The sequence below is a fragment of the Pholcus phalangioides genome, unplaced genomic scaffold (genome assembly GCF_987345545.1).
Source record: "Pholcus phalangioides strain wild (caught in Gottingen) unplaced genomic scaffold, Ppha-v1.0 ptg000010l_1, whole genome shotgun sequence".
In the NCBI taxonomy this organism is placed as follows: Eukaryota; Metazoa; Arthropoda; class Arachnida; order Araneae; family Pholcidae; genus Pholcus; species Pholcus phalangioides.
The window spans coordinates 8,873,220-8,889,266 of record NW_028301603.1 but is presented as its reverse complement, the minus strand read 5'-3'; the positions used below and the strand labels follow the sequence as shown (position 1 = coordinate 8,889,266).

Here is a 16,047-nt window from a genome sequence, read left to right as displayed (position 1 = left end):
AATGACGTAATTGACGTAAATGACCCTTCAATGACTTCAAATGACGTAATTTTTTTGAGGATCGTACTCATAAAAAAAAAAATTAGATTGAATTTTTGTCGATAGGAGGCCAGATGAATCAGTCCGGCATGTGTGATTGGACCTCAAACTTTCTTCGATCTCTACTGGGTCCAAAACGTTCGTAAAGCTGCAGCCGGCGATCCGTGGCTAAGGTAGAACATATTAACTGATTGCTTTACTCACCAATGTCAATATCACAATAAAAATCCTCATATGAGCACCAGCAACAGAAAAATTATTCTTATGAGACTCTGATGTGCTTATTTCCAATGATTTGCTTTCGTTCAGGCCCCCCTCTGCCGATAAAAAGTTGAACTAATTTTTGCTTGTAAGGGAAAAGAAAAATCCCTTTTATGAGAACTGCGTTCTTTCAAAACTTCTTTGCACCAATTTGTGGGAAACCCTGTGCATATAAAAGTCATATGCGTGAGCTTCAACATGAGTCTAAACTCAACCCCATACTCGGAAAACGTCTGTCTCGAAACTGAGTCAAAAGTCCCGGATGTTTTTCTGAAACATCAAGAAATCTGAAATATTCAGGGCGTGAGAATACCGTATATTGGGAGGTCCATCTTATTTATATGCTTTTCTTTCTTTCTTTTTTGCTTCCAGCGCGAAATATACGAAAGCTGTACGTGTACAGAATACGTACGTACGTACATGTATGCCACGGGGACATGTTTACAGCTTCGGTGTCATAAATTGCAAATAACGCAGATTTGGCAATTTCTCTTTTTTCCCCCCCCCCCTTCAAAGAAAAGCTTTTCCGTGTTCTTGTCAAAATGCGTTTCCTTTTGAATCCGCGTGAGAAATGCATTCGCGTGCGTGTGTGTGTATACGCAAGTACATGTATACCGGTGTACACACATGTGTGTGCGTGGAGGGAATTCTGGGGAACGTGGCCCGGATGTACGAGTTCAATCTCACTGTCGAAAATCATACATTCTCTTTCCTTATTTCTCCTCCACTTCCATCATCCAGAATTCTTTGGACTTGATTGGATAGGAATGATCGTATTATACTTTTATACCTCCATCTTTCTCCTCTCTCTCCAGTGTTTGTGCATAAATTTTTCAGTGGCGTAATGACGTCACGTGCTGCCTCCACATCTTCGACTCCCATTCTTTTCTCATATTTATATACCGGGGACGTGCTCATATTATTTCTTTATTTTCTTCCCGAGGATATGAAGAATTCGACTTGGACTGAACACTTAATGGACATTTTTTCGTCTTTGAAAATTTTCGCCGAAATGAAGTCGATTTGGAAGCCCACGGTGATCTTGTATTTATTCGTTATGAGACTATAGACGGATGTTTCAGAATCTCTTCGTACGTACACTTGATTGTATATCTTGCCATTTGTGCGAGCCCCGGTACATCATATTCATTTTCGAGCCTGATTTGACTTCACCGCGTGGTTCGATAGAGGATAATGTTCTCGCTCATATCTTGTCTTCTCTTTAGGCGCAGCTGTGATCAATGATCGCATTCATAGCATGTGTTACCTGTTCGTCGTGCTTCTAATCTCATTGCAAGGCAGTTTCTATGTATTCCTCAGTTGCTTCAGCTTTTCAGAAGTTTATTCAAAAACTCGTGTTATCGAATATGAAGCACTCCAATTTACATCTTATTTATCTTGTTTGATAGCGTATATGTCAGGTGACGCGTCCAGAAAAAAAATAGATAATTGTGAGGCGTGTGCCAATATAACATCACGTTGAAGGGACTTGTTGGAGAAGGCTGCACAAAATTCTCGGTGACGTGTCACAGGATCTTATTAAGCACGAGGAACGGGATGAAACCGAGTTTGGGGAGCTTGTCACGGGATCAACACCGGTTTTGAGGGACTTGTCTCAAGATTACACAAAATTATAGCGGCGTGTCATAAGATCAAAAGAAGAAAAAAAAATTACGAGACTTGTCGCAAGATCACACCAAGTTTAAAGGACTTGTCATAACTTCCACTCAGCGTTTCTTTCCCAACTACATCTCAAACTTCGCTTGGTTATCCAGGCTTTCGCACTTCGTCTGAGGAACTTGTCTACACAAAATTTTAAAAAATATGTCGCGAAGGTAGAAAAGTTAAAAGACGTATCGGATGCTCATGTCAGTTCAACGGGACGTATCGCAAGTTCACATAAAATTTTAGTGGCGTGTAACAAGGATACAGAAAGTCTTGATGACGTGTCGAGAGACTACACAAAATTTAAGTGACGTGTCACAATATCACGTTGAGTTAGATTTTCACACCTGCTGGTGATTCGGAGCAAACTATACGAAATCAACCGATAAACACTTCATCAAACGACAATAGGCCACACATGCATCAACTATTACCGACTTTTCTTTTCCCCTACGTACCAGGAGATTATATTTCCATAGGGATTCATGAGGAGTGGGGGTTTCCCCAAGTTCCAGAACATTCCATCGCAGTAGGATTCAAAAGACAATATCCATCTGAATAGGATCAGGGATTAAAAATGGAGAAGGCTCTTTTTTTCGTTTTCTTTCTGTTTGTTTTCAACAAACGAAGCTGGATTTAAAGTGACGAAGCACCAGAGAAAAACAAAAATCCCTACGAAAATCCCTTTCCCTTTTCTCTTCGTACCCTCTTTATCCATCTTCCTAACTAGAAGAAACAACAACAGAATCCCCAGAACTAGAGTAATCAAGATTTGTTGGCAGCGTATACGGAAACGCTCCTCCATGCTTTTCTTATATACGTTTATATGAAGGAAAGAGGAAAAAATCAATCTCGGAAGGTAGATGCTATCTGGTTTTTTTGCCGTAACTCTTTTCCCTACACACACACACATTATCCATCTCTTCGTCACGTAACGTTTTCTTTTTCCTTCGTAGGGATTTTTTTTTTTGGGGGGGGGGGGAGAAAAGAGGGAAAAAAGTTTTTGTCACATCTTATATATATATACATATACTATATTTTTTCTCATTTTTTTTTTTCTTTCTTTCTTGAAGAAACTTGAAGATTGATGTCAGCTTTAGCCCGAGTTTGAGGAACAAAAATTTCTGAAAAGGGAAAAAATAAAAAGGGAAATTGTTCTCTTTTTTTGTCCTCTGGAATCTGGCAACGGGTCGAAACCTGACAAAGAATGAAAGAGGGAGAAACTCGGTGTTCGTGTGTGTGTTTTCCAAAGGCTAATAGAGATTCGCCATTTTTTTTTTTGTTCCCGGCTTAATACGATGCGAGGCGGTGATAAGCGATTCCGACCGCGTGGGGATTGAATCCTTGGGAATTCTTCGGATATTTATGTCGATGTTATCTGTCGTGTGAGGGATCTTTAATGAAATCATCGGAGATCGGGTCCAATGTATTTTCCTTTATATATATATATGTGTGTGTGTGTCCAAGGGAGTTTTTCATCAATAGTAGATTATGTGGCGCTATATTGAATTAAGAGAAGGTACGTAGGAATCTCTTCTTGCAACATACGCAGACCATATTTCCTCAAGAAAATACATGAAATTGGGATCCTAAATACGTGGAAATATGGCACATCCCCAAACTGTTGCGAAAGAAGTTGCCATATATAGGCGAAACTGCCATTTGTCACAAAAAACATTGAAAAATATCAATATGACGCTCCAATGGTGCTGAATCATAAAGATAATTTGCTATCATCACCTGAAAAATTGTCCAAAGTCATGGTTCTGGTATCAATTGGGTTCTGAATTATCACGAAAATTGCCAATTTGAAATTTATTACACAAAAATGTCCAAAAAAATAAAAATCCGTCAATCATATGGAGCTGAATCATGAAAAGGATTGGCAATTTACGATCATCTAAATTCTAAAATGTCCAAAGAGGTGTTTTTTGACATCGACATGGTTCTGAATCATATGAAAACAATGCGCCAAACCCAAATCATCACCTGATAAAAATGTCCAAAGTGATGTTTTTTGGAATCAGCAAGATAATTTGGCATCTCATCTCACCACCTGATAAAATCTCTAAAATAATGTTCCCGGTATCAACATGATTATGAATTATGAAGGAAATTGTCCATTTTATATCACATAAAAATGCTAAGTCATGTTTCTGGCATCAATACGTCGTTGAATCATGGAGACAATTGACAAACAAAAAAAACCATGTCTAAAATCATGTTTCTGGCATGAATATGGTGCTTACGGCTTACAATACTGTTTACAACGGTGCTCGAATGAGACTGAATCATGAACGCAATCGGCCATTTCAAGGTTAACTATTAATTGAAAAATGTCCAAAATCATGTTTAATCTGGTAACAACATGGACGGTCACAAACTCTTGAAACGCCTTCATTGTGATCGTTATAAAGTCGAGTCAGACTTCATTTTCAAATCAAAGATGGAGTCAGCACGTCCCTCCTGAAAATTAGCAGATTCGTCGATTATTGTTCCAGTATTCTCTGCAGCAGGATTACAGCGAACGGGACACGGCGACATCTTGCCGATGGTGGCGTCGTCGGTGGTGACGATGCCGAACGGGGTCACACACTTCATGGAGCTCGTCTTTTTTGTTCTGCCCTTCGTCGTTTTCTGCCACGACTTTTTTTCGGGACTGCTGGGGTCGTTGTTGTTGGGCGCCCTAGATTTCTCTCTCTCTCTCTCTCTCTCTCTCCCTTTGTTTCCTAAAATTGCCGTCGTTATGTATCTTCTCACGGCCATTAATCATTACCACCACACCACACACACGCCATCATCATCGCATTCACAAGAAAAAGCGGTCGCAACGGATGACCGACCCCTCGGTAAAAGTGAATAAGTGTGTGACAAGAAAAATCTCTCGTTTATTCCAAATAATAATAATAATAACCACTAGTGCCGGAGGAAAGGGGGGGGGGGCGTGGAAGGAAACTATATTTTTGTCATCATGGGAGGGTCGTTGATCTTTTTGAACTCATCGTTCCGCTATTTTGATTCTTCCGGATATACTCAGATTTACATAAATCGTCTTTTGGATTCATGCATTCGCGTTTTCGGTCCCGTCTCCTACTCAGCCATCGTTGCCATCAAGAGATCTGTAACTTTGTGAGTAGGGAGAGGGTTCCGGACTGCAAATGCTTGGTGCCATCGATCGAGCTTGTTGTTCTTATTAGGTCATGGAAGACTGGAAATCGCTGAAAGTGATTCTAATTTGAGTTCCCTGTCTCAACTCTTTGTAAAAGTGCTGTAGGGGTACAATTTGTTATACAGGGTGGGCAAAAAAGAAACTTTGAAAGTTCATAGAAACCGGAAAAATAACCGAAATAAAAAAATGGTTTGCAGGGTTTAGAATTGCTTGGTCACGGGAATTTTTCTGACAGGAAAAAACAAAACAAAAAAGAGCAGATAGGTGGCGCTGACGAACATAAGTCAAAGAAAAGATAGTCAAATAACGAACAGAATGCCTCCAAATCGTTTGTTACAGTAGTATGTGTTCCACATGACCACCAACACCGAGGATGACACATTGCAGGCGAGTCACAAATCAAGCAACGGCAGAGTTCAGCATTTCCGCATACGCGGTTTACAACGGTGAAATGATTGTGGATTAGGTGCGTAAGTTCTTAAAGCCGTCTCATTTCCATATTTCCACCGAAGTCGCTCGTACCAGCGCCACCTACCGGCTGGTTTGGAGTTATTCCCCCCCCCCCCATCTTAAGAAAAGTTCCCGTGACCTTAACCCTTGCAAACCGTTTTTTCATTTCGGTTATTTTCCCCGGTTTTTATACATTTCTAAAGTATCTTTTCGTCCAACCTGTATAACAATAGAAGGTATGAGATAACACAAAACAATAGACGATGTATAGATACAGTACGAGTACACGGAGACGTCTATGAGTAAATATCTGGTGAATTCATAGTTTTCTGCCGAGCTTGAAAGTGGCGTGAAACACGACCAGTTTTCTGTAAGTGCGTACCAGGAATAATATGATCTCTTGCAATCAAGACTTGATGTTGCTATTTATCTTCAAAGGCTGAATATTTACGTGCTATTTTTGCAATTTTTTTAAAATTGAAAAGTGCAGATTTATTTTTAGTTAATTAGTTTTGGTAAGAGCTTTCTCAAATTCTTGCTCTATGCGTAGCAACATCGATAAGACGCGGGACCCTCCCCCCTTTCACCGATATACGAATAGTCTGCTGTAGTTTCTTTATACGGTAAAACTTCCCATAACCATTTAATTCCCCGTTTACGGACATCTTTTTTGTTATTTTTTTGGGCCCGTGGAATAAAGCTTTGTGTGAGGATAGTATTTCACTCCGTAAGGGAACGGAAGTTTTCAGTGCCGAGGGGTGGGCGCTGTGATGGTCGAGTGGTCATAGTGACGGACTCGCATCGCGAGGATCCGGGTCCGAACCCCACCGGCGCCGCTGCGGTGGTTGAGTGGTCATAATGACGGACTGGTGCCGCGAGGATCCGGGTTCGAACCCCATCGTCACCGAAGTGGTGGTCGGCTGAAGTTGGTTTCCTGTGGTCCCCAACTTCGAGCCGATCTCCCCGTTAAAAAGTCTCGCCACAGAGAGCAACAGGCCTACAACGATTAATTATTCAATCATTACACTTCACTCATAGTTAGAAAAAACTGGTGGAAGATGGCAGCACTACACATAACAAGCATTACACAGAAACAAACTTCACATCAGGTTTCACTACACGTACACGCACATTCCCGCATGTACCAATTCGTTAGAGGTTCCGCAAAGGAATATGGACGAGGTGCATGTTTGGGTTTAGTAGTAGTAGTAGTGGTGGTGGTCGGCTGAAGTTGCTTTTCTGTGGTTCCCAACTTCAAGGCGCGAATGCGAGTCGATCTCCCCGTTAAAAAGTCGTCTCGCCACAGAGAGCAACGGGCCCACAACGTTCGTTACAAATATTCAATCATTACACGTCACTCACAATTCGAAGTATAGATGGCAGCACTGAAATATCACAATGGATGGCTGTGATTAGCTGATTCACTCTGCGATTCGATATTTTGTTCGATATTGTTTATAATAAAACTTTCCGGATACACCCATCCTCCGGGAACGCTTCGATATCTTCATGAGATGGGAAGCGGGGTGTGTCCGTTCTTCAAAGGTCAAAGCACTGAAATATCAAACACAAAACACTAGCTACACGCTCAGACTGTTAGGTGCACTCACTTATTCCCAGACTCCGCCACGAAGCTGGGCTGGAAGAGATCTCGGCAACGGGATAAGTCCGGTGGCAGAGCCCCTGGCGTTCATTCATTCGGTGGAAAGTGTGGGCGGAGGGGTATTTTAGCGAGAGATCTCATTGTATAACGTTTGCCTCTATCGATTTATATTGTCGTAAATTAGTTAATTAATCATAGATGGAGAGAAGTGCCAAATTGTTTTATTGTTAGAAGGAAAAACAGGGGGAATATTTTGCCCTCCGTAAGTGTGTGGAGCCCGTCAAAGTTCGAGGCCATGTGCTGCTGGGGGGTTGGCGCTGTGGTGGTTGAGTGGTCATAATGACGGACTCGTGTCGCGATGATCCGGGTCCGAACCCCACAATTTAACGCGAGCATTTATATAGGATTTTAATCGTTGGTTATTTTTCCCTCGCATATTTGACTTCGACACAAAACAATGCAACTTCACCATAAAATCACCAAAATTTTCTCACATTTTGTGCCATCAAAATTTTTGAAATAATTTTAATAAGAAATCCTCGCGTTATAGAGTGCGTAACGCCATAACGTTGGAGAAACGCACAAATTTTCAAGATAAAGTCGATTCCCGTTTTAACGTATACCGTTATAGCGAAAATCTCGTTTTAACGAGATTCTAATCCCTTAAATAAGTTTACGTAGGAGCAAATGTAAAAATCTGGAATTCCTTTGCAACGAAATTCCGTTATAACGAAGTGATTTCTCCGGTCTTTTTTTTGGGGTTCGTTAGAACGGGATTTCACTGTATTTGAATGAGTTTGGTGTTCGACTAAGTTTTTTGTTAGATGTTCCTTATGTAACAAAAAACTTAGTTTTGAGCAAAAGAGAATTTTAGTGAAAAACATTAGCATGTGTATATATAATGCCTGCCAGCAGTTTATATTAAAATACTTAAAAAATATTTCTAGTACAGGGGGTGGAACAAAAAGTTGGACACGATTAGACGCAAAAAAATTAATTAGCACAGTCGTATCCCGTTATAACGAACTCCAAGAGACCGGAGAAATCACTTCGCTATAGCGGAATTCCGTTACAAAGGAATTCCAGATTTTTACATTTGCTCCTATGTAAACTTATCTAGAAAAGTTTTCGTTGAAACGAGATTTTGGCTATAACGGTATTCGTCGTTAAAACGGGAATCGACTGTATTTGGGAAGTGAAAAATTCGAAATGTGTTTTTTTGGGAAAATTTGCTTGCACCAATCCCCCTTAACCCATCTCTGGGGCGGGGGGAAAGGGAGAACGCCGGACGAAATATTAAATAGTACGGTCAACTGAGTTGAACCGAATGAGAGTAGGTTAGTCATGGAACATTGAAGGACCGGACACACCCCGCTTCCCATCTCAGAGAGATATCGAAGCTTTCCCGGGGGATGGGTGCATCAAGAAATTTATTAATTTATGTGAAAATAACAATGATATCTATCTATCTATATATATAAAATTGATTTTCTGTCTGTCTGTCTGTGTGTGTGTGTTTATGTTCTCTATACAAATCTACAATTTTAGATCGATCGTCGCCAAATTTTGCATATATACCGAACGGGACCCGACTTGAACGATAGGCTACTTTAAAATTTCGTCAGTCCAGGGCAAATGCCCCAAATGGGCAAAAAACTGTCCGGCAACAATGGTTTTTGGGCCTCAACAATCACTTTCCGAACGTTTACTTTGGTTACCGTGGTTCCCTAGCAATGCGTTTCAGACGTGTATATGCCTTTACAACGGTTTGTCACTTCTCTAATCCTGTTAGTATATGTATAATAGTTTATGCCTTTATAATGGTTTGCCCCATTTTCAATATACTCTCAGTAATGAGGCTTTTTGAATAGACGTCATAATCATCATCAGCATCGCTTTGAGGGTCAGGAAAAGGGTGATCCTCATAGAAATCAGTGCTAAAATTGTCGATTTTACTGCAGAAATGCGGAAATTAGTGGGATTTTCCGCCTCATCAATAATTTTAAAAATTGTATTGAATTCTCGATTTTTGAAATATTCAGTTCGCTTAGAGATATACGAAGCCCAGGAGAGTAAATATGAAGTAATTAGCCGGACCTACTTTTGAGTTGGATATTCGAGCAATATCATTGATTTCAACTTTTTATTTGTATCTTCTCAAGCATGAAAATTAATGTCTCTGTATTGTCTTTTGATATTTATTTGCATGAATTCGTGTAGGTTAGGATATTTTAAAATTAGTTATGAGCCCGTAAAAAAGTGAATCCAAAAAACTCCACAGCTTTAATTAAGCATTTTTTGAAAGCTAAAACAGGCAGAGATGGATAACTTGAAGTTCAGGGGGTGGAGGTTTATCGAAATACCTAGCGCCCCTTAAAAAAAGGAAAATATATATTCATTTCTACGTGTCTGTAAATCTAGATTTAATTATTTCATGAATCGCGAAGTCGCTATATTGGTTAACTTGCACACGGTTTGTATGTCCATGAAGAAAAAGAGAGGGCGATATGACGTGATCCAAAAAAGCCTCATTGAAGAAAACCCGGGCAGCGCCGGGTATTATAGCTAGTATATATATACAATATATATGTATATGTTCCAAGTCATGGAACCGTAACATCACGTCAAAAAAATGAATAACAGTGTTATTGCCATCCCGCATAATATTATTTAAGAAAATCAAGTATATTATATTTGACTTTATATAATAAGACTTCATAGGAGATTTCTCAGAAAATTCAAGTATATAGGAAAAGTGCAATGGCATATGTTCGCGTCTTTTCTTTACGAATTTATTTCGAAGTACATTCCCCTCAAATGTTGGCGCAACTCTGATGGCAGAATCTGAAGAAGACCTGAAAAACATTATGTATCAAGAGTAAAAACAGAAAGTGAGAAGCTTGGACTCTACCTAAATACGAAGAAAAAAAGCAGATAATTCACAGTTTTCAACTAGATGGCGAAAGTTATGAGATTGTGGGCGGATTTGATTTCCTGGGATCAAGAATTGTAAAAGAGGGAACTTGCGCAAGAACAGATAAAAAGACGAGCAGTTCTGGGTAAAACAGCCATGAGAAAGCTTAAGGTATCCGACTACCTTTCTTGTCACTTTTCTTTAAAATGGACCTAGAGTGAACTTTAAATACGTTTTTTGATAGAAAGTGTCTCGAAATGTTGAAAACAGCGACAAATTTTGGTCTATCTATTATATTTTCTATGAAAAAGTCGTTTTCATGTCGAATTTCAGGCAAAATTCATGTGATATTCGAAACACACGATTGCAAAAAATTTTATTAATGATATGCTTTGTGATTTTCATAAGTTCATTTAGCTAGTAATGTTGCAGGTTATGGACCAAAATTTAAAGGATTGCACGATATGTTCATAAGTTACACTAAAATATGTTTCAGTAGGTGTGAATTTTTTGAAATTTCATCCTACGTTTTGTCTATAAAACACTGTAATTCAAAAAAATATATGTGATAGACCTTAGATTTGTGGTTCGTAACCTCAACAATATATAGCAAAATATCACATTAAAATTTCGTGACGATGCAATGCATCAGTTTTTACAAATCATGTCACAAAGTCAAGTAAAATGTCAAAAATATCAGTCTTCGTAAAACACGTTTAAAGTCTTTATTCGCGTGTTACTTGTATGTAAAAACGCAACACTAAAGTGAACGTAACTTTGATTCTAAGCATCATATAAACAAAACAAGGCCCGTTTTGGAATCACAACAAATAGGGCTTTTATAAAAAATAAAATGAAAAACCTATATTTTCTTCCAAAATGACGTTTTCAACGTAGTCGGATACCTTAATATAATAACGAAAGACAAAGATGTATCAACGAAAACAGAAATTAGAATTATAAATGCGTCGGTCTTTCCTGTCTTTATGTATGGATGTGAGAACCGGGCACTACGGAAAGCAAATAAGAAAATAATCGATTCCTTCAATCTTTGGTGCTGGAGAAGGATGCTGAGAATTCCACGGACAGCTAAAAGGACTAACAAATCGGTTATCGAAGAAGTCAAGGTTGACTATTCTCTCTAGAAGCAACAGTCATTAAACAGAAACTCTCTTACTTCGGCCATGCAATGCGCACAGAAGGCTCACTAGAAAAAAATGGTAATGCTTATAAGAATGGAGGGAACGAGAGGGAGAGGCAGACCACACAAGCACCAGATGGATAGAAGAAGTATTGCAAAGCACTGGAATGAAGCTAGTACAACTGAGACATGCTGTGAATGATAGATAAGCTTGGAGAGCCATCATCTGTAGAGTCGAAATCGACTCGATGGTTACTCGAATATATGGCGTTTCTATTCCTTCCGTTCAACCACCGACGTAATATTACGTCAGAAACACTGGAATGGTAAATTTAAATGACGATTTTAGTTAGCTAATAAAATGAAAGGATGATGTCAGTCCCCGTTATCCACACAAAGGTGTTTTTTTTAACAACTGGCTGTTGCGAAGATGAGTTTATCAGAAAGAGAGAAAATTCAACTGTCTTCGCGGGGAATCGAACCCACGTCCTTTCACTTTCCGGGTACCCATTTATAAAGTCCAGGACGATCAAACGAAATCGCACGATTCGCCGCTCCCGTCTTATCCTGCACGATCCGAGCCTACACTGCCTAAATGAGGAAGGAATGGCCACGTCTCCTGTGGCGTATATGGACAACACGCTTGCCTGGATTGCAAGAGGACTGGGTTCGATTCCCGGCGGGGAACTAGTAGACTTGATTACGGGGATCAGTGTATAAATTTGATTTTTCTTTCACTTCGGCATAATATCCAGGAAAAAGTCTTTCCTTCATAGCCTTTAATTTTCAATATTAATTTTACGCGTACTTTCCCCTAATTTATTCGGCCGGACTCCCGTAAATAGCTCTCGCGTGCCCTATTGGGGTTGGGGCTGAGTAAAGCTCGAGTAAACCCGTGGCATTTAATTTGTTGATGTTTAAATATTAGAATGAATTGGAGCTGTCGAGACGGAGATAATATTGCTATTAGAGGTGGGAGGAAGGAAACCATAGTTGGCGGTCGTCCAGTGTATAAGGAATTCAGGGGGTCATTCAAGTATTACGTCAGCATCGATGGATGGGGTTTCGGGTTTGCTGACTTTTGATTACGGGGGGGGGGGGGTTTGAATGGTGCTTACGTCATTAATCACCCTTTATAAAAATATGAAATACTTTTAATGGCGTCTCACTCGGTGTGCCAAAAACGAGTAAAACCTCTCTGTACTTTGTGGGCACCTAAACAAACATTCTCTCTATTGATAATTCCTCTATAGAGCCACTTTAGTGATCTCTAAATGTTCCGCGATTCCAGTGGTCTGGAAATGAGACGAGGGCCGCTCAAGTGTTGTAAAAATATGTAGCGGGCCACTTAAGTTCTCTAGAAATGTGTCGTGGAGGCCGCTTAACTGCTCTGGAACTGTGCCACAAGTGAACTGTGATTATGCCGGGGATCACTTGAATAATCTGGGAATGTGCCATGTATAACTTGAGTGATGTAGAACTGCACTGCGGGCCGCCTCCAAAACTGTGAGACATATCATATAAGGGACTTCTAAATGTGCCACGGACCACTTAAATGATCAGTGAATGAGTCACGGGTGGCTTAAATGCTCTGAAATCGTGCAACGGGTCACTTAAGCATCACTTAAAATCTGTAAATGTGCCGCTTAGTTCATTTTTTACAAAAGTAGGTTTGAGGTGGCGGACCACATCAGATGAACCCGAGGGCCACGGGCTCATCATCCATGACTTAGAAGGTGGTTCGCAATTAATTTCTTTAAAACAAATTTTGAGTTCTTAGCCTTCAAATAGCATTGAAAATAACATAAATTGATTACGACACACAAAAATAAAGGTATTTCTTTAAAAATTTTAACTGTTTTTTAAATATTTAAAATTTAATATTTTCAAAAAATTTTCTTTGATCGTCTGGAGTGGCACGGAGGGTGGGGGGACGTGGCCCTCCCCACGTACATCTCTGATCCAAATATGCGTTAGGGAGGGGGGTAGAGCCGACGAAAGTTTGCTGACAATTCGGGGGGGTCAGAGGTTTGCTGACTTTTGCTGATAAACGGGGGTTAAAAAATTACTGAAGTTCTACTGACGTAATACTTGAACGATCCCCTAAGGGCATGGCGTAGGAGAGGAATTTAGGCCCTCTGCATTGAATTCTACTGTATCTTTACTAAGCGCTGGAGTAGCATGGTGATATTGAGGGGGTTCTAGAACCAATATTGTCACCCCCGCCCCCACTGGAATTTGTCCGACATATAACTTTGATTTGATTTTTATGTTTGTATTGATTTCACTGCGTCCCTCCCCCCTCCATATCCATGTAGGGGAGGTTTGGCGCTCACACACTGTGCTTTCCATTAAGTATTTTTAATGGTAATACATTAACTGTTTGAACAATAATTACTATCCACTGGCTTCTTAGCAATTACAATATGTGTGCAGTGAAACAAGATGTACAGGAAATGAAAAAGGGGGGGGGGAATTCTTTTACCTTGTTGTTCAAGAGCGTCAGGTCTTCTAGCATTTACTTGATTGAATTCTGAGCGTCACAGACAATATGTTGCCCGTGAATGTGTTCAAGGAGGGTCACGGATCTATGTGTGACCCGTGAATGTGTTTACGGTGCGTCACAGAAAATATGTATCACAGGATCGCACTTTTTTGTGACTTCTCATAAGACCAAAAAAATTAAGAGAGGTGTCGCAAGATTACACAAAGTTTAAGGGACTTGTCAGAAGGCAGCGCAAAATTTTTAGTGACGTGTCACAGGATTACATTGCCTTTGAGGAAGTTTTCTCTCGTGGCCACATTAAATTTTAGTGCATTTCAAAATACCAAAACAATTGAGAGATGTGTCAGAAGCTCATATGCTGTAAATGGGACGTAACACAAGATCAAACAAAATTTTAGTGACTTGTTACAAGACCACAAAATATTAAGACACGTGTTACAAGACTATAAAATATCAAGACACGTGGTGCAAGACTGCAAAATACCAAGACACGTGTTGCAAGACCGCAAATTATTAACACACGTCGTACATGACCACAAAATATCAAGACACATGTTACAAGACCACAAAATATTAACACACGTCGTACATGACCACAAAATATTAACACACGTCGTACATGACCACAGAATACCAAGACACGTGTTGCAAAACTACAAAATACCAAGACACGTGTTGCAAGACTTTAAAATACCAAGACACGTGTTACAAGACTACAAAATACCAAGACACGTGTTGCAAGACCACAAAATATTAACACACGTCATACATGACCACAAAATATCAAGACACATGTTACAAGACCACAAAATACCAAGACACGTGTTCAAGATCACAACATATCAAGACGTGTTGCAAGACCACAAAATATTAACACACTTCGTACATGACCACAAAATATCAAGACACATGTTACCACAAAAGACCACACAAGACCACAAAACATTAACACACGTCGTACATGACCACAGAATACCAAGACACGTGCTGCAAGACCGCAACATATCAAGACACCTATTACAAGACCACAAAATATTAAGACACATATTACAAGACCACAAAATATTGAGACACGTGGTACAAGACTACAAAATACTAAGACACATGTTGCAAGACCACAAAATATCAAGACACGTGTTACAAGACTTCAAAATATTAAGATACGTGCCACAAGCTCGCACAAAATTTTAGTGACATGTCACAAGACAACAAAATATTAGTAGATGTGTGACAAGTTAATACAAAATATTAGATTTATATACGAGTATTTAGTTGTGTACCCGATACTTTTTCTTTTAAATGTCTCATGATTTCACTGGTTTGTTTTTCCTTTATAGGTCTTCTGCTATGGACTTGAACAGATGAATCTGGCATAGACCACAGACAAGAGCAGCAGCAGCAGCGACCTCAAACGAGAGAATCATGAAGCGAAAGGAAGAGTACCATCGTATTCTCTGCAGGCAGAAACGAGACGCCACGTGTCCTAAAGTTCAGGGTTTGTCTCGGATATCTCCGGTCGCGACCTGTCTGGTGGCCACGACGTGTCTCATTCTCGTCTCGTCTTGCGCCGAATGTTTCGTCCTGGACGGTTCGCCGACCTCATTCGCCCAGTTCCCGAGGTGGAACCCGAGACTGAACGGGACGCTTTCGCTGCAGTTCCGGACGCGGGAACCCAATGGACTTCTCCTGTACACCGACGACACGGGGGCTTTCGACTTCTTCGAAGTGAAACTCGTCGAAGGTGTTGCGAGGCTTAGGTTCAACCTTGGTGGCGGAACGGCTGTCCTGGCCGCCGGCAGGAACCTGCACGATAGCCAGTGGCACAAGTTACAGGTGGGTACATTGTCTCCTGATAATGGGAATGATAATTGTAACATATTCAGGGAATGTACTGGAACACAGATGACTACATGCTTAATAAGTTTACAAAATATGGACGTTTAGAGCCTGAGAATCAGGATGCTTCCGTGTGCACAGAAAATTTTTGACGTGCAGGAAAAAAAGATTCTCTATATAACATGTTATTTTGACATTCTGCAAAGATATCGAAATTCTATGTGCAGACAAACAGGTCAGGGCAGGTGAAATAAAAGACAATATGACCCGCATCTGGAAGAAAGCAAAGTTAGAGGGGCGGAATTTATGTAAGAATAATCATGCCCCCCCCCACATCCTGAAGCCAGGTCTCTAGACGGAGATCTGTAGTGAGGCCTCCTCTATAGTGAATTTATAGGGGTAAAAAAACCCTCAACTCAGATGAACATTAACCCAATAGGATGGCAGGGCTCCAACCTCTTGA

General features: G+C 40.2%; 1 protein-coding gene across 1 annotated transcript in view; it reads left to right on the top strand.

The window, feature by feature from the left end:
• Nucleotides 1-16,047, top strand: part of LOC149080850 (neurexin 1-like) — a 196,835-nt gene that overhangs the window by 28,689 nt on the left and 152,099 nt on the right. Inside the window, exon 2 of the mRNA XM_089237516.1 lies at nt 15,086-15,581. Within this exon, the coding sequence (XP_089093642.1) occupies nt 15,171-15,581 (411 nt within the window). The 5' untranslated portion in view covers nt 15,086-15,170. The remainder of the gene's footprint in view (nt 1-15,085; nt 15,582-16,047) is intronic.